Source organism: Corvus hawaiiensis, chromosome 11 (genome assembly GCF_020740725.1).
Source record: "Corvus hawaiiensis isolate bCorHaw1 chromosome 11, bCorHaw1.pri.cur, whole genome shotgun sequence".
Classification (NCBI taxonomy): domain Eukaryota; kingdom Metazoa; phylum Chordata; class Aves; order Passeriformes; family Corvidae; genus Corvus; species Corvus hawaiiensis.
The window spans coordinates 13,043,630-13,070,125 of NC_063223.1; the positions used below are offsets into that span (position 1 = coordinate 13,043,630).

Below are 26,496 nucleotides of genomic sequence, written 5' to 3' on the forward strand. Positions count from 1 at the left end.
TCAACCAGGGATGCACCTTTGTGTTAAGCAATAAACTCGGGGGCAGACCTATCTTTTCCTAAGAACATGAAGGAAGGCACTGCAAAGACCTCCGTAGGGAGATTGGGATGGTGGGGGCCACCAAGGACAGGGAAGACCTACACCTAGTGGCACTCAGCCCAGTGGAGCTCTGGGTGTTCCCACAGCTCCAGCTTCCCTGGAGCTGAGTGTGCCTGGCCAGCATTTCACACCCTTGCTGTAGGCGGTTTGATGCTCAGAAAGGAGGAATAATCTGAGCAGGAGAAGGATCACAGCACCATCTGCTGGGACTGCTCGCCAGTCCCACGGCAGCGGGGAACTGGTAAATTTCCATAGCACATCCAGGATAATTTCACCTTTTCCTTAAGTGTTGGAGAGCCACAAGGCAGCTGAACATTCTCCCAAAGAAAGCTTTGCCCAAGAATAAATTTTAAAAAAATTAAAATTATGCATTAACTGAATTTGTAGGATTTTTTTTTTTTTTTGCTGGTCTATCTTGGGTGATGGTGTGCCATGGTTGTGCTTGAACAGTGACTTTGCATTGCCCGTAGCGCTGTTTTCGTATTTCCACTGATGGTACACAGGGTGTTTTGCTAAAGTATTTCCCTCTCTCAGCACTCTGAGTGTGGCTGCACCCTTAGCATTGCTCCTGCACAGCACGTCCAGGGACATGATCTCCTCTATTTGTGAGGCCACATCTGGGGTGCTGTGTCCAGTTCTGGGCTCCTCAGTATGAGAAAGACATGGAGCTACTGGAGAGGGTTCAGTGGAGGGCCACAAAGATGATTTGGGGTCTGGAACATCTCTCTAATTAGGAGGGACTAGGGGAGCAGGGCTTGTTTAGTCTAGAGAAGACAGAGGGGATCTCATTAATCCATGTAAACATCTCAAAGGCAGGTGTCAAGAGGATGGTGCCAGAGTCTTTTCAGTGGCGCCCAGCAATGCCCATAAACTAAAACGCATGGAGTTTCACCTCAACACGAGGAAGAACTTTACATTGAGGGTGGCAGAGCACTGAAAAAGCTGCCCAGGGAGGGCGTGAAGTCTCTCTGGAGCTATTCAAACCCCACCTGGATGTGTTCCTGTGTCCCCTGCTCTGGGTGACCCTGCCTTGGCAGGGGGGTTGGGCTGGGTTACCTCCAGCGGTCCCTTCCAAGCCTAATTATTCTGTAACTCTTCCTAGCCATGGACACCAGCACAGCCCCCAGGACCTGAGCTGAGTCCAGCGGTGCCACGCTGGATGTCGCCTGAGCCGCTCCCCGCTGTGCCATTCCCACCCTGGCGGCCCTGTCCCGGGGCTGCCGCGCTCCGTCCCGTCCATTCCTCCGCTCTCCGGGTTTCCCCGAAGCCGCCCGCGCCGCGCCCGCTCCGAGACTCCGCGCTCCGGGTTTCCGCTGCGGCCCGCGCCGGCCCCGCCCCGCGGCTCCGGTTTCAGGCGCTGCTACAGGGACCCCCAAGATGGAAACGCAGGGGCTGCCGGCCGCGGAGGCGGCCCGGGCCCGGCCCGCCGCGCAACATGGCGGCCCCGCCGCGCGGCCGCCGCCCGCCTGGGACCCGCCGCCCGCCGCCGCCACCCCCTCCCCCGCCGGCAGCACCATCGCGCCGGGCCTCTACGTGAGCTTCCCGGTGCTGCTGGTGGAGGAGAAGCCGGAGCCCGGCGCCAGCCCGGCGCCCAGCGCGCCGCCGGCGGGGCCCGCGCCCGACAGCGATGGGCTTTTCCTCGTCTTCAACGTGGTGCGCGGGGCGGCCGAGCCCGGCGCGGGCGGCGGCGAAGCGGGGCGAGCCCAGCCGGGCCCGCCGGCCGCCGAGCCACCAGAGGAGGCCCCCGGCTCGGCCCCGCCGCCGCCTCCTCCCCCGCCGCCAGCACCGCTGCCCCCCGCGGGCGGCGATGGCGGCGGGGCGGAGGACGGCGCCTTCTCGGGGACCATCACTATCAACAACCAGAGCCTGCTGGTGCGCATCGAGAACGGCGTCCTGATGCTGGGGCCCGGCGCCGAGCAGCCCGCGGGCACCGCGGCCCCCGCCGCCGGCGCCAGCCCCGCCGAGCCGCCAGGCGGGCCGCGCCCGCGCTCGCCGCCGGCCTTCCGCTGCCCGGAGCCGCGCTGCGGAGAGGCCTTTCCCCGCAAGCAGCAGCTGCGGCTGCACCGGCTCTCGGCGCACGACGGCGGCGAGGACGGGCGGGGCGCGGCTGCGCGGCCCTTCGGCTGCCCCGTGCCGGGCTGCGCCTGGTCCTTCGCCACGGCCTACAAGCTGCGGCGGCACCTGCACTCGCACGACAAGCTGCGGCCGTTCGCCTGCGCGGCGCCGGGCTGCGCCAAGCGCTTCACCACCGTGTACAACCTGCGGGCGCACAGCCGCGCCCACGAGCAGGAGGCGGCGCACAAGTGCGAGGCGTGCGGGCAGCGCTTCCCCAGCGCCGCCCGCCTCGCCGCCCACCGCCGCCGCAGCCACCTGGAGCCCGAGCGGCCCTACCGCTGCGACTTCCCCGGTAAGCCGCCTCGGCTCCCTTCCCTCCCCTTCCAGAAATTGGGATCCCTGCCCTGAGGCCGTGCGGCACTCGGCTCGCTTCTTCTCCCCGCCGCCTCTCCTTCCCCTCCGTGGTACCCCAGAGTGTCAAGGAAGGTCCTCCTCCAAGCCAGTTATCAAGAGGAAAAGTTTGGGAGCTGGAGGATGCTGTGCCTTTCCTCCTGCGACTTGGTGCTGATGCAGTGAAACACCGCAAGACACGGCGCCAGCTTTCAGTGGGTGTGCCTTAACCCAGGCTATATTTGATTGCCTGCCTTGGCAAAACAATTTTAATTCCTGGAAATAATGTTTAGGATTTCACTGGTTTTTTGGGTTTTTTTCCATTTTCCCTGATGTAATATCCTGAAAAATTATCATGAAAGTACCTCGCTAAAAGCTGGGAGGGAGAAAAGAGTGCAGTTTTCCTGATTCAGTTTTGTTAAGCGGATGTGCTGTTTCCCTTTTCTCCCCAGGCTGTGAGAGAACGTTTATCACAGTGAGTGCATTATTCTCCCACAATCGAGCCCACTTCAGAGAGCAAGAGCAGTTCACCTGCTCATTCCCTGGCTGTAACAAGCAGTATGATAAGGCCTGCCGACTGAAAATCCACATGAGGAGTCACACAGGTATTCACAGGGATGACTTGTACCTGGGGAAGTACATGGAACATAGTATGTAGAAAGTGGACTTCAGTGTGCTGGAAAAACTGAAAGTCAGGAAGGATGGCATGAGTTATTTGGAGTCAGTGAAAGCATTTGATTCTTGGCTTTCTGGGTGTAGAAGTCCATTGAATCAAGTTGTCATGTGCAAAGTAGTTAAGGACATGCAAAGCTTTGGCTTTTATCATTCTGCACTCTGTCCAGAAAAAAACTATGCCAGATCTATTCCCAAGTTCATAGATGTTCAAAACATTGCGTAAATTCTAATCTTGATACAAACAAACAGCTGAAAAACTCAGAACATGTAGAATGTATGTGCCAAGGTTTGGAACAGCAAGAAGATAAATTTCAGCTCTGGCAAGCACTTCTGATTCATAAGGACCACTGCAAAGCTGAAATACAGTCATGCCACTGGTGTGTCCTCTACTGTCCTCTCTTTTCATGGTTTTACAGTTTTGAGGTTTTTTAAAGTGTCACTTGAAGTTCATAGGTGTGATGGAAACCAATTTCACATACTTCACAGTCTTGTAATCAAGACACAGTGACAGATCATGAAAACAGGGAAAAACAGTTCAGCTGTGTTTCTCTTTTGAGTAATGCTATTACTGGTTATTGAAGCACCTTCAAGGTATGAGGTGGACTGATGAATACCTGTGCTCTCTGATGCAATAGCCTGGAGTTAAAGAAAGTCCAGATTGTGCGAGGAGGAAGGGATGTGATAGTACTCTGCAGTGCATTGCAGGAGAGGCTGTTGAGTTGTCTTGTCTTAAATTAAATTAATTCAACTTAAGCAGGTTTTAATATTTTCTAGTAGCAGTATGTGTTTTTATATGAGATTATTAATGTAGCATTTTTTATTCAAGGTGAAAGACCTTTTATCTGTGACTTTGAAGGCTGTGGCTGGTCTTTTACCAGTATGTCCAAGCTTCTGAGGCATAAAAGGTAAAGGAAGCTTTTTCTGATTATACTGTCCTAAGCCACTGGCTGTTTGTTTCTGTTCCAGTAGCTAAGCAGTAGTGGATTTAATCATGCCAATGACAATTTCCTTCCCTGGTAGGAAACACGAAGATGACAGGAGATTCATGTGCCCAGTAGAAGGCTGTGGGAAGTCCTTCACAAGAGCAGAACACTTGAAAGGCCACAGTATAACTCACCTTGGTACAAAACCGTTTGAGTGTCCAGTAGAAGGTATTGCTCCACTCTTGTATGTGTTTCCTGGTAACTGGTGTGTATTTTTTCTAAAGGTTATGTGTGCTTGGTACAGAACTGGAACAATTTAGAGTGAATCTTCTGACAGGGTTTGAAGAGGTAAAACTAAATGGAAGACATTGTAACTGAACAAGTGATCATTCCCAGAGTTAGGAATGACAGCAAACTGTTGCATAATGTACCTTGACCACCCTCACCACTTCAGTGGGACTCCAGGAGCAAAGATTTTTGGGTCTGATGTGGAATATTCCGCTTTTTAAAGTAAAACAGCTCTACCTGATGAATGTTTCTCCTTTTGCTGGTGTTTCCAGCAGTTGTCATGAAGAATTTCAGATGCCATAGTGTGAAAAGGTTATGCTTTTCACACTGAATGACTTAAGAGTTTCATGTTGTCATAAATGGGTTGTTGAGCTGTCCCTACCCTTTGACAGGTTTACTTTCCTGTGGTTCCTCTGAGTGTATGCACAGGTGCTGCAAAATAGCAAGTAGAGAATACTCTGATTTGTTAAGACATTAAATTGAAACTTCATTAAATTTGAAGCTTCAAAGCCTTATGTATCTTCTTGCAGGCTGTTGTGCAAAATTTTCAGCACGAAGTAGTCTGTATATTCACTCCAAAAAACATCTTCAGGATGTGGACTCGTTTAAGACACGGTGCCCTGTTTCCAGCTGTAATAAATTGTTCACTTCCAAACACAGTATGAAGACACACATGGTCAAGCAGCATAACTTCAGCCCAGGTAAAGTGTTTGTCTCTGGCTATCAGAGGCTGAAGTGAAAAAATTAAATGTTTATTAAGGAAAATTAATAATGTGTAATTACTGATGTTGAAATCTGAGTCCCATTTATATGAATGACAGAATCTTCTCTGAGACTGAAGTTGGTTTCATCCTCCTCTAAAATTTTCATTGGGATCTCTGAGTATTGGAAACTGATACTTGAGCTTGACCTCTGAAATAGTGAGAAATTGCAGCAGTTTTCAATGAAGTAGAGCTTGTCTTTTTCTGTGCCATCTGTAGAGTATGAGGAAGGACTAAAAGGATTTCTCTTTTCACTTCTTTCACTCCTCTACAACCTGTACTTAGCCTGTACTGCCTTAGTGTTGTTTTGTGGCAAGTGCTTTTGTAACTGGCACTTCTCAGTAAAGGAATGAACTTATTTCAGTAGGCTGCTTTTCCTTAAGTCTGCTTTCAGAGAAGTTGGGATGTGTTTTAGTAGGCTGAGAATATAGAATTTTATAGAATTTTAAGCTTTCTTTTCTCCCTGTTGTCTGTGAAAGCTCTGTCTTATAACCAAACCCTTCTCTTTCAGATCTCCTAACTCAGCTGGAAGCAACCAGCTCCCTCACCCCCAGCAGTGAACTCAGTAGTCCAGGGCAGAGTGATCTCAGCAACATTGACCTCGTATCCCTGTTCTCCAATGTGTCCAGTAACAATTCTGGAATTACAACGGACATGGCGCTGGTGAACTCTGGAATTGTCACAATCGATGTTGCTTCGGTGGGCTCGACGCTGGGAGGGAACCTGCCTGTCAGTAACAATTCCCTGAGCCAGGCAGTTGATCCCTTGATCCTGGTGGCGAGCAGTGACCTGCCCCAGAGCCTGGACAGTTCTCTCCTGCTGGGAACCAGTGCAACAGTTCTACAGCAAAGCACTTTAAATTTGGATGATGTACAGACTGCCAATGCCGAAGCCTTGGGTTCGCTGGCATCTCTGTCAGTGAGGAATTCCAGTCAGGATGTGCATGGGTTGACATCCAGCAATAATTTAACAGTAGACACAGCCACTTTGACTCCTTCCAGCAGCCTCGGCAGCACCAATGTGCCTGAGTTACTGACACCAATTAAAGCTGAACGGAATTTGCTTCCCTGCTCAGATGTGGTTGGTCAGCAGGAGGGCAGCAAAGTAGTGACACAGTTTGTGTTCTCCAACCCTCCAGGGAGTTACAGTGCACAGAAGGAAATGGATCTTGGCGCAGTGACTGGCAGCTCATTTTTGGTATGGAGTAACTGTATTCACTTTACCCCTAGATGCGACAGCCTGACTTTGGGGATATCCCTGGCTGCTCACACCTGATAGGGAGACCTTTCAGATTTTGCAGATCATGTATTTTGGCTCTCTTTTGATGAAAGATGTAGAACGATATGTTGAGTAGTGTGTTTCCACAAGTAGATTCAGTGTGGTGACAAGTTCTCCTAAGAAATACTGGAATTCTGGTGATCCAGGAAGAAGCCATCCGCCTGAAATGGACTTCGCAGGAATACATGTTACATCTTGTTCATTTCATTCCAGGGAAAGATTTGAGCTGTAACAGTAACTGCAGCGTTTTCACTTCAGTCCTCATTCCTGTTTTAAGTACTCTTCCCTTTCTGCTTCATTGTGTTACTGCAGCCTTAACTTTTTGTTTACATTACAAAGTAAATGTTTACACTCTTAAAATGTGAACACTTACAAAGGTGGAGCTAACTTCTTTTTGTGTTGAACTCCAGATATTGAATAGATACAGGGAGTTTATTGAAACTCTAATCAGAAGATCGGGGAAAACTAGAATTCAGTGTTGGCAGCATAGAAGATAACTGCATCTGAGAATTCATTAGTCTGTGTTCATTGTCTTGTTTTGTTCTTAATTCCAAAAACCTTGCATCTCTGGGCTTTTTTTTTTTTTAACTAGGAGAGCAGTGGGTCTGCAAGAACAGACTACAGAGCCATTCAGCTGGCCAAGAAAAAGAAACAAAAAGGGAATGGCAGCAGCACAGGTGAGAAGCCATTAATTTTGTTAAATTTACTAAATAAAAATATTTACTATTTTTGGCAGTGCAGTGGGAGCAGGTTTCTGAGTAACATTCTTAAATGTCCCGTTCTGTTTATTGCTAGTTAAAATAATTATGCATGTGGTGTACCATCTGTTACTCAGGATAATCACATTCTGTGGAATATCAGATTCACAGGAAGTTTACAAAGAAAGCTGTGCCCCATGATTCATGACAAGACACTAGCTGTCCATCTCTTCATCTGCTTCTTAATTTCTTATTTAAACAAAAAAAATTAATGTCACTTTGCTTTCTGTTGTTTATGCTTTTGGTCTTACTTAGGGGGCTCTTTTACTCAGTACAGACAATGAAAATATCAGCTGGATTTTGCTTCTGTGTTTCACTTAGTAACAGTGTTAAGGAATTTATTTTTTGATTATCTAGATATACTCAAACCTCTTTCTTATACTTTAGCCTTGTAGAGAATTCTTGTGCAGGGTGAGGTTTAGGTCATGATTCCAGATGTGTCCTCTTAGTTTGACTCAAAGCCATTTGATGTGAATAATAACCATTCCTTTGTCAGATCAAACGTGGTCCATGCCTCACTGGGCTTGCATGAGCTCAGGTTGTGTCTACCTTTGTGGCTGGGGTGGAATATCATATGTTTATGATATATCAATATAATTTGTATAAAGTGAGTTTAGTGCTGCCTTGCTGTCTCTTAGACCTTCCTCCTCTGAAAATCAAGGCAATAATTTTTGAGGTGGGTTAAGAGACTAGTTCTGATTTGAGAACCGTTGTGTTTGTGTATTTGTAAAATGCATACCTGCATAAATTCTGTCTGGTTCAGCGAATCATCATATGGAAGGATAAGTGCTTTATGAAACTAGTCCTAAGGGGCCTTGTATTATCAAACATGGGCATGTATCATCAAACATGTCGTTTGGACATTAGTTTAAAAAAGATGATTGCACTTTCCATGTCTCCTAAGACGACCTCAGAAAATTCCTGCTTCTGGTCCTGCTCAAGACTCCCAGTAGTCCACTTTTCACCAGCTGTTGTCTCAATGCTACACTCTCAAAGGGGTCTAGAGAGTCTTGAATTTCTGATTGGTTTAACTAGATTGAGTGAATACTGTAGAGGGAAGTTCGGTGTTTAAAAAGAGGTTATCCAAGCCCTTCATTTATTATAGATTTTTTAAAAAATCCAAACAAAAACCTGAACAGCTGACAGGATCGTATTCTTACTTTTGTTTTGATTAGGGTTTTGGTTTTCAGCTTGTGATACAGCAGCTGGTTCATCCTGCTTTAAACTGAAAATAGCTTAAGGTTGTGATAGTTGTAGTTGTGTAGCCTGTTCTGCCTAGTAGTCCTTGAAATCTTTCTGTAAATAATGATCTTCACTATGCTTTTTTTACGGCTTAGAGAAATGATGTGCATGACTTCTCAGGAAATTAGTTGCAAAATTAAAAATAGAAAATGCGGTCCTGCTTCCTAATTCCTTTCCATAACACCACAAATATGCTGATATTTCTGTGCTGCCACAGGGGAGAGCCCTAAGCTTAGCAGATTGTGATTTTTTTAATGGTGTTCAAGTAAAAAGGTGCTCAGTCAGCAGCTGGAATTCTCCAGCTGAGTGCTCCCTGGCCTTTTAGCAGCTGTCAGATGGTGCTTAATTATGTTGCACTGTTGTGGGCATTTGCTGTGTAGTATAAACAGCTGCAATATAAACAGCTGCAGAAAGTTGAAAAACACTAGCTGAAAACTGGCAAATTCTTTCTGGACATTTAAATACTAAAATTGCTTTCTTTTAGGGGCATCTGGCTCTGGTCATAGGAAAAACAAGGGTGGTAAAGTAAGCCCTACCAACTTTTCATCATCTATTCCTGGCAGTCGACTGAGTGGTAACATAGTTCTGCCAAATGGAGGACTGACAATAAGGGACTCTGCCACTGGAGCCCAGTATGTGCAAATTCAGCTTCTTCAGGTAAGAGCTGAGGAGAAAAAAAATATGCTCAGCTTCTCTGTTTTCCATACTCATATTTATGGAAGAATTTGAATACTTCTGAACTCAGGTACTACTGCCCCTGCATGGGGTCTTGAGCTCCGCAGTATTCTTATATTATTCCACCTTTTATTTACAAAGTAAATGAGATGGACATGAAAACATTCCTGCAGAAAGAAGTTTCTGCCTAAACTGTTATTTCTCTAATCTCTTGAAATAAAGCTTAAGATTTAAAAAAACCCAGACAACCTAATAATTGGGTGGGGACTGATTAGTGGACCGTGGCAGGTAATACATTTTTTGCCCGGTGTATCTGTGTAGTATTCAGAGAGAGGGTAAGTTCCTTCTCATTTATTCCTAACAACTCTGATATGGAGAGACCTAATGGCAGAGTTCTCCATGGATCTGGTTTTTTGATGGATGTTACGCGTTTGTAATTTTCATGTTAATATCAGCTTCATGAAAACATGATGAAACTTGTTGCATGTTTCTGAGTGTTAGATTTGTTGAAAGATGAACCATTCCTTCCTGTTCAGATCTTGCCAGTGTTCCAAGTTGATGAGGACAAGATAGTAGGTTGTAACACTGAGCTAGGTTCAGATTTAAGTTGTAGTTAGCTTTCCACAGCTTTGTGGATCTAGGCCTTACTAGTACAGTGCAGTGGCTTTATCAGATATTTTAAGATTGTGAGGCTGAGTGAAATTTACCATATTGTGCTGAGATACTTGGGGGTTGTGTAATTTCATCATGTTTCTGCATTCACAGGATGATTCCCCAGGAGAGGGAGATCTGCCCTTTCAGCTGAGCTCTCAGTCTTCCTCATCACATTCTCAGCTTACAGTGGATTTACCTGTTTACATACTTCAGGTACAGCGTGTCAAAGTAAAGACAGTTTACTGTGAGCACTCTCTTGTTCTGCCTGATGAAAATACCTTGTTTCCCTTTGGGAGTTGAATTTCACTCACAAGCAGTAGTAAGCAGAGAGCTGCACTGCATGACTTACCTTGTGTCTGTTACCAACCTTTGATACATCAGACGTGGTTGGTTTTTTCCTCTGTTACTGAGTAACGAATAACTAAATGTTACTCATTTTTTCTGAAATGCCCCATCCTTGTTTTCCTGATCCCATCCTGTACATACTAGGTGGGTCAAGAAAGAGGATCAGAATTGGAATGTTGCAGGCTACAGGAAGGGTGGGAAGCAGGAAGTAATATCTTGAGCCTAGATTTCAGAGTGGTGCTCTTATGGGAGTGTCAGTTATGTTAAAAAACCTGCTTGGGGACCTTGTCTTTGATAAACTCTGCAATGCACCTATTCCTGCCATGTGTGCTTCTCCTGGATAGAAAATAAAGCTTTTTTATTGAGGAGGGACACCTTCCTCAGAACCTAGAAATACAGGAGGAGTGGGATTGTTTGCCATAGTAGAGAGTTAGCAGAGGAAAAACTGATTTTAGATATTTTTCCATTAGTAATATTCATCTGAAGTGTTCTGTAAAAAAACTGTGGCAACACTGTTTGGGTGGATCCTGAAGTGGGAGATCTGTGGGTTTCCTGTGAGCCATTCCAAGCATTTCTGTGGTGTTGGATAAATGTCAAGATAATCTTGCTGATAAGCATTGAAAGCATCTAGAGGTGAAAGCACTTCATGCTGTCTGTTTGCTTTAACAGGAACCACACAGTTCCACTGAAGATGACGCAGGTTCTGATAACTCTCAGTTCACTGGAAGCACAATAAATTTACAGGATCTGGAATGACGATTATTAAGAACAGTTACTTGAAAACAAATTGGGCAATCATGACAGAGTGAGATAATTGTGTGGGTCTTTTTCCAAGGAAAATACAAAAAGTAGGAGAACCGAAGTATGGTTGCACTCTTTGTGATTTGCTAAAGGCAGTTGCAGCTGAAAGATTTTCTTAAAAAAATGTAAATCCCACTTGATGTGCCTGTGTAAGATAACCTGTCTGCCTGGTGGCTGGAGAGGCTGAGGCAGACTGTTGTACAGTGTTGTTTCAGGGAGAAGTACTTTGTTACACTTCAAACTGAGGTAATATTTACTGTTTTCACAGGAAAGCAAGTATTCTACAGCTAACAAGTGCAAATTTATAATCCTGCCTATGACAGTTAAGATTTTCCTTCCATTGGTTTCCCCTTGGAGCCAGGGGCATCAAGGAATTAAGAGCTAAAAATTGCGTTTTCCACACACAAAAAAAAGGATTATTTTGGCCCCTGTGTTTTGGCAGAAAACTGGAATAAAATGTCACATATAACAAAATTAATGTTCGATGCCATGAAAATGAGATGCTCTAAAATCTTTGTTTTAGAAAGCTAGATTCTAAATGTTAACTTAGCTGTGAATCAGTTTGTAGCTCATGTTGAGTTTCTCCCTTTCCTTGCTTCTGCATCCCAAATACTTTGCTGAATTCTTCCAGCAAAACTTGAAAAAGAAAACTGCAATAGAACTGTACTCACTGTAAGTGATTAGCTAAGAGTCCAACAGCATCTGAGAGAGGTTTGTTTTATCTTTGTGTTCCCTTTTTTGGGAGGAATGTTGACCATCATGTAAATTTAAGCACCTTGATTTTTATCTCATCTATAAACCGCTGCCAAGTTACCTGTGAGCTGGCCACTACCTTTTTATTTGGGGTTGTTTGGTGTTTTTGTTTTATTAATTGAACACTGTTAACACATGTTCTTTGTTGCTATCCCAGATCGTCACATGCACGTGGAGCTTCCGTCTGGTTTACAAAATATGCAGTTGTCGGAGTATTTTGTGAGGGGGGAAAGTTGTTGCCCAGGAAGATTTGTCCCTGAAAAACTGCAGTTTCTCTTGGGGGTGGGGGGAGAGGTTGTATGTACTCTAACTTACCTGGATTGCAGACACCTAAATAAGTATAGGGTTGTATAGGGAAAAAAACCACCTTTGGTTATGTTTTAAGGTAGTAATTTAAATGTTTCTTATGGTGATGTCCTGAATGCCTGTAAAAGTATGTATAGGAGTTTGATAAAAGGCTGTTTGTACTTTTTTTTTATTCTCAGTGAGGTGTGTGTATGCACGTATGTGTGTTTTCTTTTTTTTTACAAGATACGTAAGATATGTCACGGAGGAGAACGTTGTGATCTTTCTAATCTTGCACATATTTATTTATTTTACAGTTATACTGATGTTAAATTCACATGAGGTCGTTCAGAAATGCTTTTACTTCCTGTGCCTTTTGAACTATGTATGTGTCCATATAAATGCTTTTTTTGAGTGGAGACTTGGGGAGGAAAAAAGCATACAGGTTACAATGAACTTCAGCTCCTGATTTGTAGGCAGTATTATATCTCTGGTCAAACCAGCTTTATTTTTCTATCTAGCCTAACTGAGCATTGAGGTCTCTCTGTTCCTCTCACTCTGAGTTTACAGCTTATGTCCAGGGAAAGTCTGATCCCTCTCAGGCTGGATTTCCAGTTGGTAGATGAGAGCTACCTGATGGCTGTGACTGCAGCTTGGAGTCCACTCCTGAGAGGTGGAAAGATCGGGGAGGAATTCTGCTGAAGGGTCTTGCTGTAGTGGTCACCATGCTCTCCCTGGAAGCTGAGACACCTCGAGCTCCCAATACCTGCATTATTCTCTTCTCAAGGACCATACCAGTTTGTAATCTATTAAAATGGCCAAGGAACACTCCATCTTTTTATGGGACTTGCAACCAAATCTTTCTACTTCTGAAAATGTACCTCACTCAGCTTTGTAAGTGAATGTAAAGTGCTAACCTCTTGAGGGCGGAAAATTGGATCACTTGGCTTAGGCTCCATTGCTGGCAATGGATACCTGAAGAACTGCTGGTGCAAAAGGGTTAATAAAGCTTTTTTTTATGGTCAGTTTGTCACTGGGTGTTGTTCTTTGCATGGATGCATCTGACACAAAGCTAATTGCTGGCAGCTTGATTTCTGCAGAGAGCTTGTGTTTTTCCTTCGGTTTCGTCTTCTCCACTGTAGTGGGGTGAAGTCTATAATGACTTTGGATTAGAGCATAGCCCTCAGTTTTTACAGTCCTTCAAAAGACCTGTGATTGTCATAAATGTCTGTGAGGTGCCTGGCTTAGTTGTGGCTTAACAAGGATTGTTACCTAGGAATGTGATAGATCTCGGTGCTCAGGTTTGTAGGGATAGTGCTACTGGCATCAAAAACCGAATGAGAAAAGCATTGGTGCTTAGCAGGAGCTTGGGAAGCAAAATGAGAGAATTTTAATTTATTTTCTTAGGCAAAATATCAAAGGAGGGGAAAAAGGGTTGCAAACTTTCTCTGGAATCTTAGGGTAGGAGAAGGAAATTTCATGGGACAGTAAAGTTCAACAGAGCAAAGACTGACAAAATGTAGATCTACAAAAGACTTCCAGAACAGCATCAACCCTATGAGCTGTGGTTAAGGCTGTGCCATCAAGAGAAATAACATAATTGTTCTTCCTTCTCCTTATCTATTTCCTTGGCTGTTCTTTCTTCTTCCTGGCAGGTGCATTGGAATGCAAGGCCATTGTCTTGAAGTTCTGCAGAGGAGGACAAGGTGCTGCATCAGTGCTTGGTAGGGTGTCTGACCAGGCAGCTAAAGCTGCCCTGTGCTGCCAGGCTGGGGGGGGCTGTGGCCCTTGCCCTGATCTCTAGGCAGACTGCAGGGTGTCTGCTGAGTGTGCTTCTGTATTGGAAAGCAAATGTGAAGCACCTGAAGGCTGTTTGCGTGCTCCTGCTTCAGCTTCTACAGCTCACTGTTGTACCTACTCATTAGTGCTGTGTCAGGAAGAGGAGGGGGAGTTGGAGATCCAGAGAAATATCAGAGGGAGGCTACAGAACCCTCTATTTTATTTTCTCTTGGCTAAAAGGGCAGGGACTCAAGGCCTCTGCTCTCACCTGTGCTGTCCCTGCTTTGGTGTGTGCCAGAACTGGTGTGTCCTCACGGCCGTGTTCAGCTGGGGAAGGTGTGGCAGGAGCCATGGCAGAAGCTCGGCACCGAGCCTCCCAAGGGGCCAGAGCACAGTGTGGCAGGATGTGGAACTTGTCAGAAAAGGTGTGGTTTGATGGTATGGCTGAGCTGATCTAGGGCCTTGCTGCCATTATCAGGAATGTCCTGCTGCTGCCCGCTTCCTCATTTGCCAATTTTTGTGCTTTGTTTAATACAGCCAAGTTAATGAGTTGAAATGAGCTTACTGAGAATTGGTAAGTAGTGAAGGGGGCCATGTGGTCAAGAGAAGGATGATGGAAGGACACTGAGCTGGAATAATGTGCAGTGTGACTGACTTCCCAGCAGTGGCTTAAGTTACATCACTCTTGTAAATTGGGCTACACCTGGCTACAGGTGCCATCCCCACACAGCTGCGGAGGCCCCTTAATAACACTTTTCCCTTAAACACTTGATACTCAGTGTACCCCCAGCTTCTCCAAAGTGAGCTGTTGAAGTGAGGTGTTTCCACAGACCACTGCACTTACCTTTTTTCCTTCAGGTAGCTGTGATCTTTCCATGTCCCTTTTCAATCCTTCATCCTGCTGCTGCTTCAGTTGTCTCTGCTTTTCCTCTCTGAGCCTTTTGAAGAGAGGGAATAAAGGATGGGTTAAATGCACCATGCAGCTACACCAGATGTGCTTTTGACACACAGCATCAACATCTAACATTACATCTTATATCACACCTTACATCTAACCATTGGAACACAGGGGTTTAGGTACAGCTGCTGCTGGAGTTGGTTGCTGTGAAGGGGTAAGAGGGAGGCACTGCCTGCAACTGGTCCTACTCTTTCTGGAGTGATGGGTGGAAAAAGCATGTCAGGCTTTGCAGCAGATGTTGGACAGTTGATCTCTGTTAAAGACATGCTCTGCACCCCTTTCAGCAGGTGACATGCCCTGCAGTTGACCAGGATGCTCACCAGCTGTGGGGAGGGGTGATGCTTATTGTATCCCCAGTTCTCACCAGTGCACCAGGTCTGTAACACACGGGGGTAAGCAGGAGGGTGTTACACCCACGGGGCTACACTGGGCCCCGAGGGGCACAGTGCAGGCCAACACTGGTGCTCCTGTTCCCTATGGAAATGAAATGCTGGAACAGAAATGGGCTCAAGGTATGGAACACTGGTGCAGAGAAACTGCAGTCTTAACTGTGTGATCTTAAGGAAAATGTTTAATGCTCTTTGAAGGGTTTGTTGTGTTTTAGTTTTTGGGGGTTTTTTTGGTGGGTTTTTCGTTTGTTTGTTTTTGTTTGTTTTTGTTTTTTTTTTTTTTTTAATTGGTTTTGATTTTTATTTGGGGGGTAGAGTGTGTGGTATCTTTCCTGAATTATTCTCCTCCACCCCCAGCATAGAATAAATGTGTGTCTTACTTATTTTGCAATTTAAGAGTGCAAATCCATTCACAGAATATCAGGAAGAAGCACCATACCTTTTCTACTACACAGCTGAATAAAGATGCAGAGAAAGAGAAGAAGCAGAAGGGAAATGTCACTGTTCAGGCTTTAAATCCTCACTCTAATCTGTCTGATTCACTTGAGGATGGCCGGATACAGTCATCAGTTCAGTTATCTCTGTTACTTGTGAGGGGAAATCTTGTGTAACTGGGCCTAAAGGAATGTGTCTCATCTTGGGACTTACACTGATTGTGTTAATTGCTACTATTTGATCTAGTAACACAAGTTAAACTAAGTTTCGTAGAAGAAACATTTCAAAGCTGGAGTTGTTGACAAATGCCCTTATGTACATATTAAAGCCTGACAAAATATCAGGGGAAGGCAGACTGTGTTAACTTGAGGTTTAATTTTCTATTTATTCAGCTTAATTTTGTTACTGTAAATTCTTTTCTTAAAGCGACGATTCTCATCATAGAATCTGTTATTGTTTGTGGGTTTAGTGTTTTCTTTTTTATTCTTCTAGATTTTTCTAATGTAGCTTGCAGGTCTTTTCTAACGTAGCTGTGGGCTGCTGCTCACTGACAAGGAGATGCAAGTTCTATGAATGTAGAACCCTTACAGAAGTAAAATGGGATGGATTGCTCACATGGGATTTCAGATTGCTGCTAGAGTTTTTTGGGTTGATTTGACTCTTTCAGCTGTCAACACTTAAAAATAGAGACATTTTCCAGAAGAGGGTCTTGCCTTACCTTGCCCTCTGTTCCTTTCTTATGGCTTTCACAGCCTTTTCTATCTTTGCTGCTGGGATTCTCTCCACGCTGTCCAGCAAGTCATTGAGCTTTTTTTCTATTACCTTTAACATCTCTACTGTTGGCAGGTTTGTCTCATTGTCTCCAGTGCAGTGCAAATAGACTTCCAGCACCTTCTTGTTCAGGCTTGTCAGAATTTTGTCCTAGATGTGACAGGAGATATGGTGAGTGGCACATCTGGATTCTGCCAAATACAGCCATCGTATCCCTCCAAAACTGAAGGAAATCCATACAGGAAACACTTTAATCCCCTCAACAAGACTCAGTTGCTTGTTTCCTGCTTGGCTAACGGCAATGACAGGGAAAGATGGCTGTATTGAGCCATTCTCCTGTTGGTTTCATCTTCCCAGTTTGGCTGTGACCCGGGACAGGTGGCAGCTGCCCAGTTGTCTCTGCGACATCATCACCTCACAGCAGCTGCATGGAGCAGACACGTTTGCCCCAGTTTGCTGCCTCAGCAGTGCCCCAAACCTCCCTTGCTGTAGCTCCATTGCTGGGAAACAGTGCTGGTCCCTCCCCAGTGCAACCCCTGTCTGCTCTGCTCCCGGGATGGATGTGGCTGGTGGAGAGGAACCACTTGTACACACGTGAACCCCCCTTGCCTGGATCCCAGCGTGTACCTGGTCATCAGCTTCGTGTTCTCCAGAGGAGAAGAGCTGGACTTTGAGCTTCAGATCGGCTACTTTCTCTTCTTCCTTGGCGACAGTGGCTCGGAGGGTGTTTACCTGCTGTTTCAGCGCTGCCAACTCCTTCTCCCTAGAGGAGAGAGAGAGAGAGGAGGTATTTGGAAAGCGCACCTCTGGAACACAGGCTCTGCTCTCCGCAGCCTGGGTTGTTCCCTCCTGCTGCCGGCAGATGGAGATAACACTTCAGCCTTTCCTGGGAGCTTGCACCCACAGCCCGAGAGCACAGGGAACTTCGGGTTTTTTCTGGAAAAGCAGTTACTGTGCTGGTGTGGGGGAGGGAAAAGTAGCATAGCTAAACATTCAAGGCTTTTTAGTAAGTCAGTGGGGGATCCAAATTACCCTTAAAACTTCCACAAGGAGATAAACTGCATTTTAAATGGGAATATATATGTCTAGCTGCCACCGAAATTGTAGATAACAATGACACTTGGGTTCCCTGCAGTCTTCCTCTAGGAAGGTTTTGCACTGAGTCAGCATAGGTGCTGCTCTGGGTCGCTCCAGGAATTGCCTTGTTTCTTCCTTTGGTCTTCATGAGAATTACACTATACTTACATCCACGCCAGGATGCTTAATGCATCAGTTCCCTAGCCTGTGGCTTTAGGACTAAGGAATTAGTCCCCAGCTCAATTCTTATCTCCTTTAGTAAGCATAGGTGGAGCTCACAAGGAAGACCCTGCTGTGTGAGCAGCATTACCGTGCTCTGCGATGGGGAGGTGTCTGTGGGGGCAGAGGGGTCACTTATGTCTGAAAGGTGGAGCACAGCAACACCTTCCCATCACTTGCAGGGTTACACTTACATGCTTTCATGTGTGGTGATGAAAGTGTGTCGGACCTTGTTCCAGCTCTCCTCAATATCCTGGGAGTTCTGGATGTAGGATATGTTCTCATCCTGCATCTCCATGAAAGTAGTCAGCAATTGTTCGGGATTGGTAAAATAGAGCTCAGGCTCCTGGAGTGGAAAACACGTGTGATGAGTTTTTTCCCTTCTCTAGCTTCCATTCCACTGAACTACACAGAGGCTGGGCTGCACCAGCCCTGGCTGTTCAAACGCTCTTCCATCTGGAGAAGTCCGTGTTTGTCCATGTACAAACATGCCCCACCTTCCTGCCATGTGTGTAGCTTTGCCTCAGTAACTCACCACCGAAACAAATTGTACTTTGGGGGGTAAAAAGTGTTGCAAACATCTGTGAGTGGGAAAGCTTCAATTTCACCTGTAAGCCAGTAACTGCACTAATTTAAAAATCTTTCATTATATGATGTCATATCTCATGGGAGGATGGCAAGCTTAGAGATGATGGTAGGTTTTTGGAAAATGAAGGAGGAAAGTTAAACTAAGGTATTTATAATATGTGTTGCCAAATCATGAATATTTATGAATGTTTAAACATACATTTATAATTTGTAACTACAGTAACTCCTCAATACTGTGACTAATGGTTAAAAGGTGAGGGAAATTAGTAACATTGGGAAATGATGCAGGACAAACAAAATGCAAATATTTCAACGTAAGACTTCTGACCTTGTCTTCATCCGAGCTGATTTCACTTTCTGCATCCTCCAATGAACCTCTGAAAAAGCATTTTGTGTATTAGGCCCTTAGAGAAATGACAGCTCAGAGCAGACCTCGTTAGTGACATATGAACACTGTTATTGTTCACTGTCGCTGTTTACTCCTGAGCAGTCCTTTGCACGTTCCCACCTTTGCCTCCGTGCAGCTGTAGGATATTTAGGGGTCAGTAGGGTCTAGGGGTCACACAAACAGGCAGCACAGGAGCTACTTTTGTCCATGAGCAAGCTGCCTTTTGTGCTGCTCTGGGTTGTGCTGGCCAGTGCAGCTGGAACATGACACATGAACCTGAACTGAGGGTGTTGATCCAAATGCCTTTAAACTCACTGGGAGGCTTTGTTTAATGCTTCTTTACACAAGAGCTGGAAGAGGGGGAAGGGGTGCCTGGCTGCTGTTGGCAGCTCAGTCTGCTCATCACATTCACTTGTACCTATCACCCTGTGCCATGAAGGATTAAAAGCCTCTGTTTGCATCATCTTAGTGCCAGCCCCACTTGGGGCAGGCTCTCAGCAGAGCCTTTGAGGACAGAGCTCACTTGGAGCAGGCATATAGGTACTGACTTGCACACGTGACAGCTTTCTGCTGGTACTTGAATCCAGTAAACCCCAGATCTTGGTATGCCCAGCAAAGGTGAGCAGTGGGATTCCCCTGTGCTGACTCCCAGTCAGCTGAGTGCTCTTTATAGTACTTAAGTCTGTTGTTGGCATTGTCTGGTACTTACAGTTCTCTTGATAAAAGAGGCTTCAGGAAGTGTTTGAGCTGTGGCATGACATCATGTGACCTGAAATCCAAACTTTCTGAGAACAGCAGGGAACTTGGCATATCCGTAAAACTGATGCTAGGGGCAGTGCTTGTCCCGGCTGTCAGACCCTGGTCTGGAGACAAGAGGAGGTGTCCACTTAGAGCCTGGGGCTCTCTCGCAGGGAGGAGCAGCAGCACTTTCCTGGCACTCACCCTGCTCGGTGGTGGGGGCAGGTGCAGCACTTCTTTCATTAACTCTGGATTCTGTTTTCACATCCTTTTCTTTTTCGTGCCTTTTTCTGTGTTCCTCCTGCCACTCTTTTGGAGATAGCTGGTAGAGGATGTCCCTGTACATCTTGTACTCCTGCAGAGTGTCCTCCAATCTGGAGATATCACTGGGTTGAGAGAAGTGGACAAAGTTTGTTAGCGGGGAGGGAAGCTCCTGTTTGAACAGGTTGTTTCTCACTCTTGATACTGAGTTTCATCCAGAGAAGGGGAGAGAGGACGCATGTTTTCATGGACATGCAAAGGCAAATGGGAACCTGCCCTCTGTGCTTTCTGTGGTTTCTCATGTGGAAACTGCCTGGTCATATCTCTGGCCAGACCTTTGCTATGGTACTGAGCTTGCTAATTTTTGAATTTTTATTTGAAAAGAGATGAGAAATTTTTCTAGCTCAACTCATAATGGTAATTATAGTTATTTCTTTTGTCTTTCCCTAGGTCCCCATTAAAATGCATTACTTAGTTTTGTTTGGATTTTAATCTGATGTTAGGCATTTAATTTTGGGTTTGGAATATTTATACTTTAAAATGTCATTAGGAAACTAGATGAGTTGTTTTAGAAACAAAGCCAGCATCTGGAAAACAAAAGCCTAAACATTTTGACTCTTAAAATGGAACACTTTTAGAAATCTATCTCCTGTAAAGACTGGGAAGCTATAGCACTGTGGGAGCTGTTAAAGGTTAGGCAGGAGTAATGAGCAATCTTACCTTTGGATTTTCTTTATTTGGGTAGTGATTCCCTGGATCTCTGTTACTTTCTTTGTCTTTGCTGAAGTTTCTCTTTTGGCCCTAGGAAAGGATGCATAAACATAAGCCATTAAACAAAGTAGTAGTGAGTAGTGAATTGAGGTGCCTATGAAACAGTGAAAAAGATGTGATATGAGCCCTGGAAATCTGTGTTGTAGATGTATCCCAGGAGATGCTTGGCTCCTGCCTGAAGACCCTCTTTCTCTTGGCAAAGCATGGCATTCCAGTGTTCAGGCCTCCCTAATGTGGCTGCTGCTGAGCATCAGTTGCAGCTCTGCCCTTGTGATACCTTTAATGGGCCAAAGTGCTCAATTTGCTTCACTGAAGGGACTGTGAGGGGTTGGGTAGAGGCATCTCCCTCCAGTAAGGGTGTTGTGAGAAGAATGGAAGTGGTGGGGCCACCAGCAGGTTCCTTGCTGCCACCAGATCAAGGGCTTTTTGCAATGAGAGTATTCCCTGGCTGTTGTTCTCCTTCCTTTTATTGAATGTGTGGGAAGAAAGTGCCACGAGAACTGTAACTCTGGGAAACTCAGGGTGTTCAGCCAAAACCCGGCAGGGAGATCAAGCAGCAAATCTCCTGTGCCCAGAATGAAATAGCACACAGGTGGTTCCATCAACATTCCTTACATTCTCAGTGCTTCAACAGAGCTATTATGGTTCTCCTTCAGGAACTCATCAAACATGGCAGCATCCTTCTCCATCCTTCTCTCAGCCTTTTCCAGTTTCTTTTCCTCGTTCTTTGCTATGTTCTCCATCCTTTCAATCTCCCCTCGCTTTACTGCAATGGTGTACTGAAATGAACCCCAAAGGCAACACAGTTACATCAGCTGGTTGGTTTTAAAGCTACATTGGTTTAGCTTGGTACCTGGTTACCAAATACCTGGCAGCTGTGGGCAGAGAGGGTAAGGATTTCAAACCCAGGTGTGTGACTTAGTGCAAGCCAGGTACATGGAGGCCAGGAATTATTTCAGAAGGAACATAGCAAATAAGCAGTGAATCTAAAGACAGAATTCAGAAGTCCCAGCACTGCATTAACTCCTGGCTGACAAAGGTTGATTCAGTTGTGTTATAGCACAATAATAGAGGTGACTAATGGGGATATTCCAGCACAGTTACTCCATTCCCTTGAGTTCAGAATAGCTCCCAGCTACAATTTATGTATAGGACAGCAGTAGCCAAAGGTCAGTATATCTGTGCATCTCACAAATGGAATCGTTTCATGGTGGCTACTGAATGATGGGAATGACCTACATTCCTGTATTTCTTGGCTGGGAATTGCTGGGCGACAGACTCTGAGTGACTGAAACACAGGACTTGGACAGTCAGTTCATGAGGTCTGATGTGTGCCACTTTGGAAAGATCTCTAGGCAGTAGATCTTAGGAGAATAAACATCAAAACAAAGCAACACAGGGAAGAGTAATTAAATGAACAGAAAGTAACATGCTGAAAGCCAAGTACCTCAAGAAAAAAGATTTGTTTTCTGTCCTGTAGGTAGCCATGGAAAGTCTCCCTGTCTAATGCATAGTCTGAAATTAGAAAATAAAGTTGCTTAGACTATGGAGGGGGAAATATGGCCAAGGCAAAACACAGTGAATATGTAGGCTGCCATGAGCATGGATCTGGCTGGCATTGGAGTCAGCAATATTGATTATTGTATTCTAGTTATAACCTTGTTTAGGATCAGTTTTGTATGGGTTTTCATGGAGTAAAACCAGGTAGAACGGAGTGGAGAATCTGGTCCTTGTCCTCTAGACATTAATGGCAAATCTACTCCTCATGTCAGAGCCAGAGAATCTAAGCCTGTATCCATTAAAATCCGACTTTAGGTTGGCTTAGTAGAAAGGTTTCCATGATGCAAGATCCTGCAAACTCTCAGCTGGCTGCCAGCTCAGCTGCTGCAAGGCTGGTGGAACCCAGGCTACTGTGAGGGGTGGCCCTTGCTCTGTATGTAAGCGCCTGAGCTGGAGACGGCTCAGGCACGCAGAGGTTGGCAAGGTACAGCACAGAACTGTCTGCATGACCTCACCAAAACCAGCCAGAGCCAGCTGCTCCTCCCATGCCCTCTTTGGCCTTTGCTTTAGGCTGTTACCCAGCTGAGCAGCACCACTGCACAGACAGCAACTGTTCTCCACCTTTTTTCATGGCTAACTTCCGTGAAAGCAGCTCTTGAAGAACTTTCAGTCTCTCTTCACATGTTGCCTCTTTTCTGCTCTCCTCTTCTTCTTCCCTTTTCAAAGCTCTCCTCAACCCACTTTTTGCCTTAATTTTAGTGGAGTAAGTAGTTTTCTCATGGACTTTCATAGTCTTCCTCTTTTCACGTTCCTGTGAGAAATCAGATATGTGGACAGTTTGATCCTGTGCTTTATTTTAAAGACATGAGTAAGTTATTGACAGCCTAGAAATTTGCGGAGTGCTGATACCCTGCTGATGCATGTTTGCCTGGTTTATCTGACTAATCCAAATAATATTCTCTCTCAAGGCAACTGAAACACTAAATTTCTTAGCACTTGTTCTCATTAGTTTGTTGATTTGTATTCTGCATCCATCCACCAGCTGTGCCAATTTGTACCCACTCAGTGTCCTCATTTTTCCTTCCTGGGTTATTCCTGTGAGCGAATGGAAATTTTCTGAGATTCATCCTTTGAGTCCCCCAGTTAAAGGAGGACAGCCCACACTCAACCAGCTCGGTCCAGCTTTCACAAAGACATTTAAACCATTAAGTTCAGATTGAGAGGATCTATTCAAACCCACTCCAGAACCTTCTGGAGGGTAAAAGGTGTTCCTGCTCCTTGCTTTCACATGGACTGAAATGTAGTTCAGTGCTGTCTGCCCAAGTTTGGGCATGGTTTATGCTGAGGACATCACTCATCAGACAGCCTTAGTGTACTGCTTCCTAAGCTCTTCCCCACAATTTTACAGTGACCTTCAACCCAAGCAAAAACCAGACTGTATGAGTCACCAGTGTGAGGTGAGGAGGGCTTGCTTTAGACCTCTTGCTTCCTTCCATGCTATGCCAGGCTGTGCAACCCTGTGCAACAATCAGACCTCTCAGAGATCATGAAATCACAGAATTTGGTGTGGGACCTTAGGGATCATTTAGTTCCAACCCCCTGCCATGAACAGGGACACCCCACTATCCTGGGTTGCTCAAAGCCTTGTCCAACCTGGCCTTGAAACAGTTCCAGGGATGGGGCATCCATAACATCTTTGACCAACCTGTGCCAGTGTCTCACCACCCTCACAGTAAAGAATTTCTTCCTAACATCTAATCTAAATCTCTCTTCTTTTAGTTTAAAGCCACTCCCCCTTATTCTATCATAATCTGCTTGTGTAAAAAGTTGCTCTTTTTTTATAAGCACCTTTTAAGTACTGAAAGGTCACAATCAGGTCTCCCTGGAGCGTTCTCTTCTCCAGGCTGAACATCCCCAGCTTTCTCATGAAGAGGTCTTTTGATCTCTCATGCACTAAATTTTGGTATTCTGTTGGGTGGGTGCCTGCCTTAGTAACTGCTTGTTATATAGTTTAGCCTAAAGCATGTGTACATACCGCCTGTGCCTTTTTAATTTCCTTGTCCCTCATTGAGAAAAGTTCCGTGTCTGGTGGGACTTTAAATGGATTTTTCATTGGGTTTCCTTCTTCCTCTTCTGTGCTTTCTGGGAAAAAAAACAACAAAAAAACCAGGATGAAGACATAGAAGATGTGAAGCTGAATATCTGGACCCAGTGGAAAGGGAGTGGGATGTGCTGTGTCACACCTGGAGGGTGGGCAGTGCTCCCAGCTGCAGATGTCTAACAATGCTGGATCAAGGGCAGGGAGCTGGATAGGGCTTCTGAGAAGCCAGTGATAAAAGGGAGACCTCTGAATGGTTTATGTCACTTGACCATATCTTATGATCAACAACAGCATTTCAGCCAGGGATTTTTCTAAGTCTGTAGCTGTTTTACCCATTTCATCTGTTTTGAGGCAGAAGAACCTGACTTCAGGCCTCTCCTCTGACCTGACAAGGAGAAGGTGCCAGAGCATTGTGTCCTTACCTGACAGCGCAAGGTGGGTTTCCATTTCAGTTTTGTAAGAGAGACTTTTAGATGTTGATGCTGTATGTCAGGATGCTGTCTTTGACCCTGGCCCAAAGAAAATCATAAACAAATCAGTCAGCTGGGATCTGCCAGTAATTGATGTGGTAAGTTTTACAGCAGTGATAGGCTGAGGGGCTTTCTGTATCTTAACCACTGAGTCTTTAGTGTCTGTAGCAATTAACAAATAGCTCCATTAAACTGGAAAACATATATGTTCTGACCTCCAAAAGGAGATGTTAATCCCTGGCTTATGTGAAAGCTGTGCAAAAGACGTGCAAAAGACATGCACACTGATGGGAAAGCAACAAAACAAATTTGGAGATAGCAAGCAACCCAAGTCCCTTGTCTCTTATTCCACCCAGTCACCAGTTCTGATCCACACCCATGCTTTTTCATCCTCCTGTTACTAGTTCACAAGCTACATTTTTACTCACTAAAGCTCTTCCCAGTAACTGATTCAGCATTGTGGATTTCTTGCAATAAGCCTAAATGATAGTTGGACAGCACAGACACACTTTACAGAACTCTGTTGCCTTTCATTTTAGGTTGGCAAACTGTTGAAGGTTACTTTTTTGTTTCTCTGACTCCAGTCTTTTTGTAGTTCTTCCTACGGATCCTAAGGGACAAGGCATAATTGGAATGATCTCACTTACAAAGAACAGATAGACCATTGTTAAAGCTCTCCTTTAATCACCAAAGGCAGCAAGCTGGGCTCAGTGAGGTATTAGTTCAATTGATGCAATTCTGCTGCTGGCACCATTCCTGATCTGCACGGCTATAAGACGCCGTAGAAAATATCCTCTTCTGCTTGCACTAGTTTTAGGGCTATTTTAGAGCATCAGTTTTTGCTCTGAACAGCCTCCAGTTTTTATGTATTTTGAGCTAAACTCATCTGGCCTAATTTCCATGTCCGTCCTTGGTGCTTTGTGTTTTTTCTGCAGCTGCCCAATTAGTATCTTATTCTTTAGAGGTGTCAAACTTCCCCTGCTGAGACACAGAGGGTGAGATAAAATTTAGTCTGTTTGAATATATCCCAGATGTTTTCTCTCTCCTTTTCAGTTCTTGAAGTACCTTTTACCAAGAACCTCCTTGACTGGTTACTTAGAGTTCAAGCCTCTCTGAACTTTGATTAATGTAAGAGAATATTTTTCTCTAGGGGTCTCTCATCTGCATCCTGGAACAACATCACCCCTGCTGCTGCTGTGAGTTTTGGAGAAAGCCCAGTCAGGGCAGGGTTGGGCAGGCAGTTGAATGCCTAAATACAGTTTGTGAACCTTGCAGAGCAGTTGCAGCAAGCACCTGGAGCTTCAGCCCTCGATGCACACCTTGATTTCTGTAATCCAAAACCTTTTTCATAAGAATTTTCTTGTTCCTTGTGGTTGATTTAAATTCCTTCTACAGGCAATGAGTCTGAAAAGCAGGACTAGACACTGGCATATGGAAAATAATTGTCAGTGCAACCCTCAGAGATAAAAAGTGCTTTATAATATAATTTTAGCTAAGTATAGGAAACTGTATGTATGATTAACTTATAAATATTCATTTTATTTTATTTTTTTTTTGTTTGAGGTTGCTGGGGTTTTTTAATAGGTTGTTTGCACAGCACTTTGGAAATAATGCCAGAAGCTACAGAAGCACTAGCTCTGCTAATTAAAATTATTAAACTCAATAATGCAAATAAAAAGTGCTTCATTGCTAGAATCATTTGGCATATATTTCCCTGCCTCTGACATTATGTTCCAGTAGCTGCATACGAGCAGTATGTGAATCAATAGATAAGGTATTCATGGTTTTAATTCACTGAAAGCTTTATTTGGTGCTTTTCCCTAGCATCAGGTTGCTGAGCAAAAAAAAAAAAAAAAAAAAACAAACCCAAACAAAAAACCAAACCAAAAACAAACAGAAAAAAAAAGTAAGGGAAAAAAAAAAGAGAAAAAAGAGAGAAAAAAAGGCAAAGTAAATATGCAGACAGTTCTAAAAAATAGCGCAGTAAATGCATCCCCCATGTTCCCAGAGCACAGGACGAGCACAGGACGTCACCCAGGCGCGGCACCTGTCCCCCGTGTGTCCCTAGC

The 26,496-nt window shown here is 45.0% G+C and overlaps 2 protein-coding genes across 2 annotated transcripts; one reads left to right on the plus strand and one right to left on the minus strand.

Annotated features, from left to right (window-relative positions):
• The first annotated feature begins 1,461 nt into the window (after positions 1 to 1,461).
• Positions 1,462 to 13,007, plus strand: ZXDC (ZXD family zinc finger C). Its single transcript, XM_048315572.1, has 10 exons — positions 1,462 to 2,506; positions 2,997 to 3,149; positions 4,046 to 4,124; positions 4,240 to 4,370; positions 4,961 to 5,131; positions 5,703 to 6,388; positions 7,062 to 7,146; positions 8,954 to 9,126; positions 9,910 to 10,011; positions 10,813 to 13,007. The coding sequence occupies exons 1-10, from the start codon at positions 1,477 to 1,479 to the stop codon at positions 10,897 to 10,899; spliced, it is 2,697 nt and encodes an 898-aa protein (XP_048171529.1). The 5' UTR covers positions 1,462 to 1,476; the 3' UTR covers positions 10,900 to 13,007.
• Positions 13,008 to 13,349: 342 nt separating this feature from the next.
• On the minus strand, positions 13,350 to 24,469 carry CFAP100 (cilia and flagella associated protein 100). Its single transcript, XM_048315574.1, has 14 exons — positions 24,380 to 24,469; positions 23,892 to 23,998; positions 22,478 to 22,667; positions 21,804 to 21,871; positions 20,972 to 21,135; positions 20,306 to 20,386; positions 19,529 to 19,710; positions 19,296 to 19,449; positions 18,527 to 18,575; positions 17,805 to 17,956; positions 16,942 to 17,077; positions 16,262 to 16,464; positions 14,606 to 14,699; positions 13,350 to 13,671 (listed from the first exon to the last, which is right to left on the minus strand). Exons 1-14 carry the CDS (start codon positions 24,402 to 24,404, stop codon positions 13,603 to 13,605), a joined length of 1,674 nt encoding a protein of 557 aa, XP_048171531.1. The 5' UTR covers positions 24,405 to 24,469; the 3' UTR covers positions 13,350 to 13,602.
• Positions 24,470 to 26,496: the final 2,027 nt, after the last annotated feature.

Coding starts and splice junctions, on each gene's coding strand:
- ZXDC (XM_048315572.1), top strand. CDS start 1,477: ATGGAAACGCAGGGGCTGCCGGCCGCGGAGGCGGCCCGGGCCCGGCCC. Junction 3,150..4,045: donor CCACATGAGGAGTCACACAG/GTATTCACAGGG, acceptor TTTTTATTCAAG/GTGAAAGACCTTTTATCTGT. Junction 6,389..7,061: donor TGACTGGCAGCTCATTTTTG/GTATGGAGTAAC, acceptor TTTTTTAACTAG/GAGAGCAGTGGGTCTGCAAG.
- CFAP100 (XM_048315574.1), bottom strand. CDS start 24,404: ATGGAAACCCACCTTGCGCTGTCAG. Junction 14,700..16,261: donor AGAAAGGAACAGAGGGCAAG/GTAAGGCAAGAC, acceptor TCTCTTCAAAAG/GCTCAGAGAGGAAAAGCAGA. Junction 13,672..14,605: donor AGCTACCTGAAGGAAAAAAG/GTAAGTGCAGTG, acceptor CCTCCTCTGCAG/AACTTCAAGACAATGGCCTT.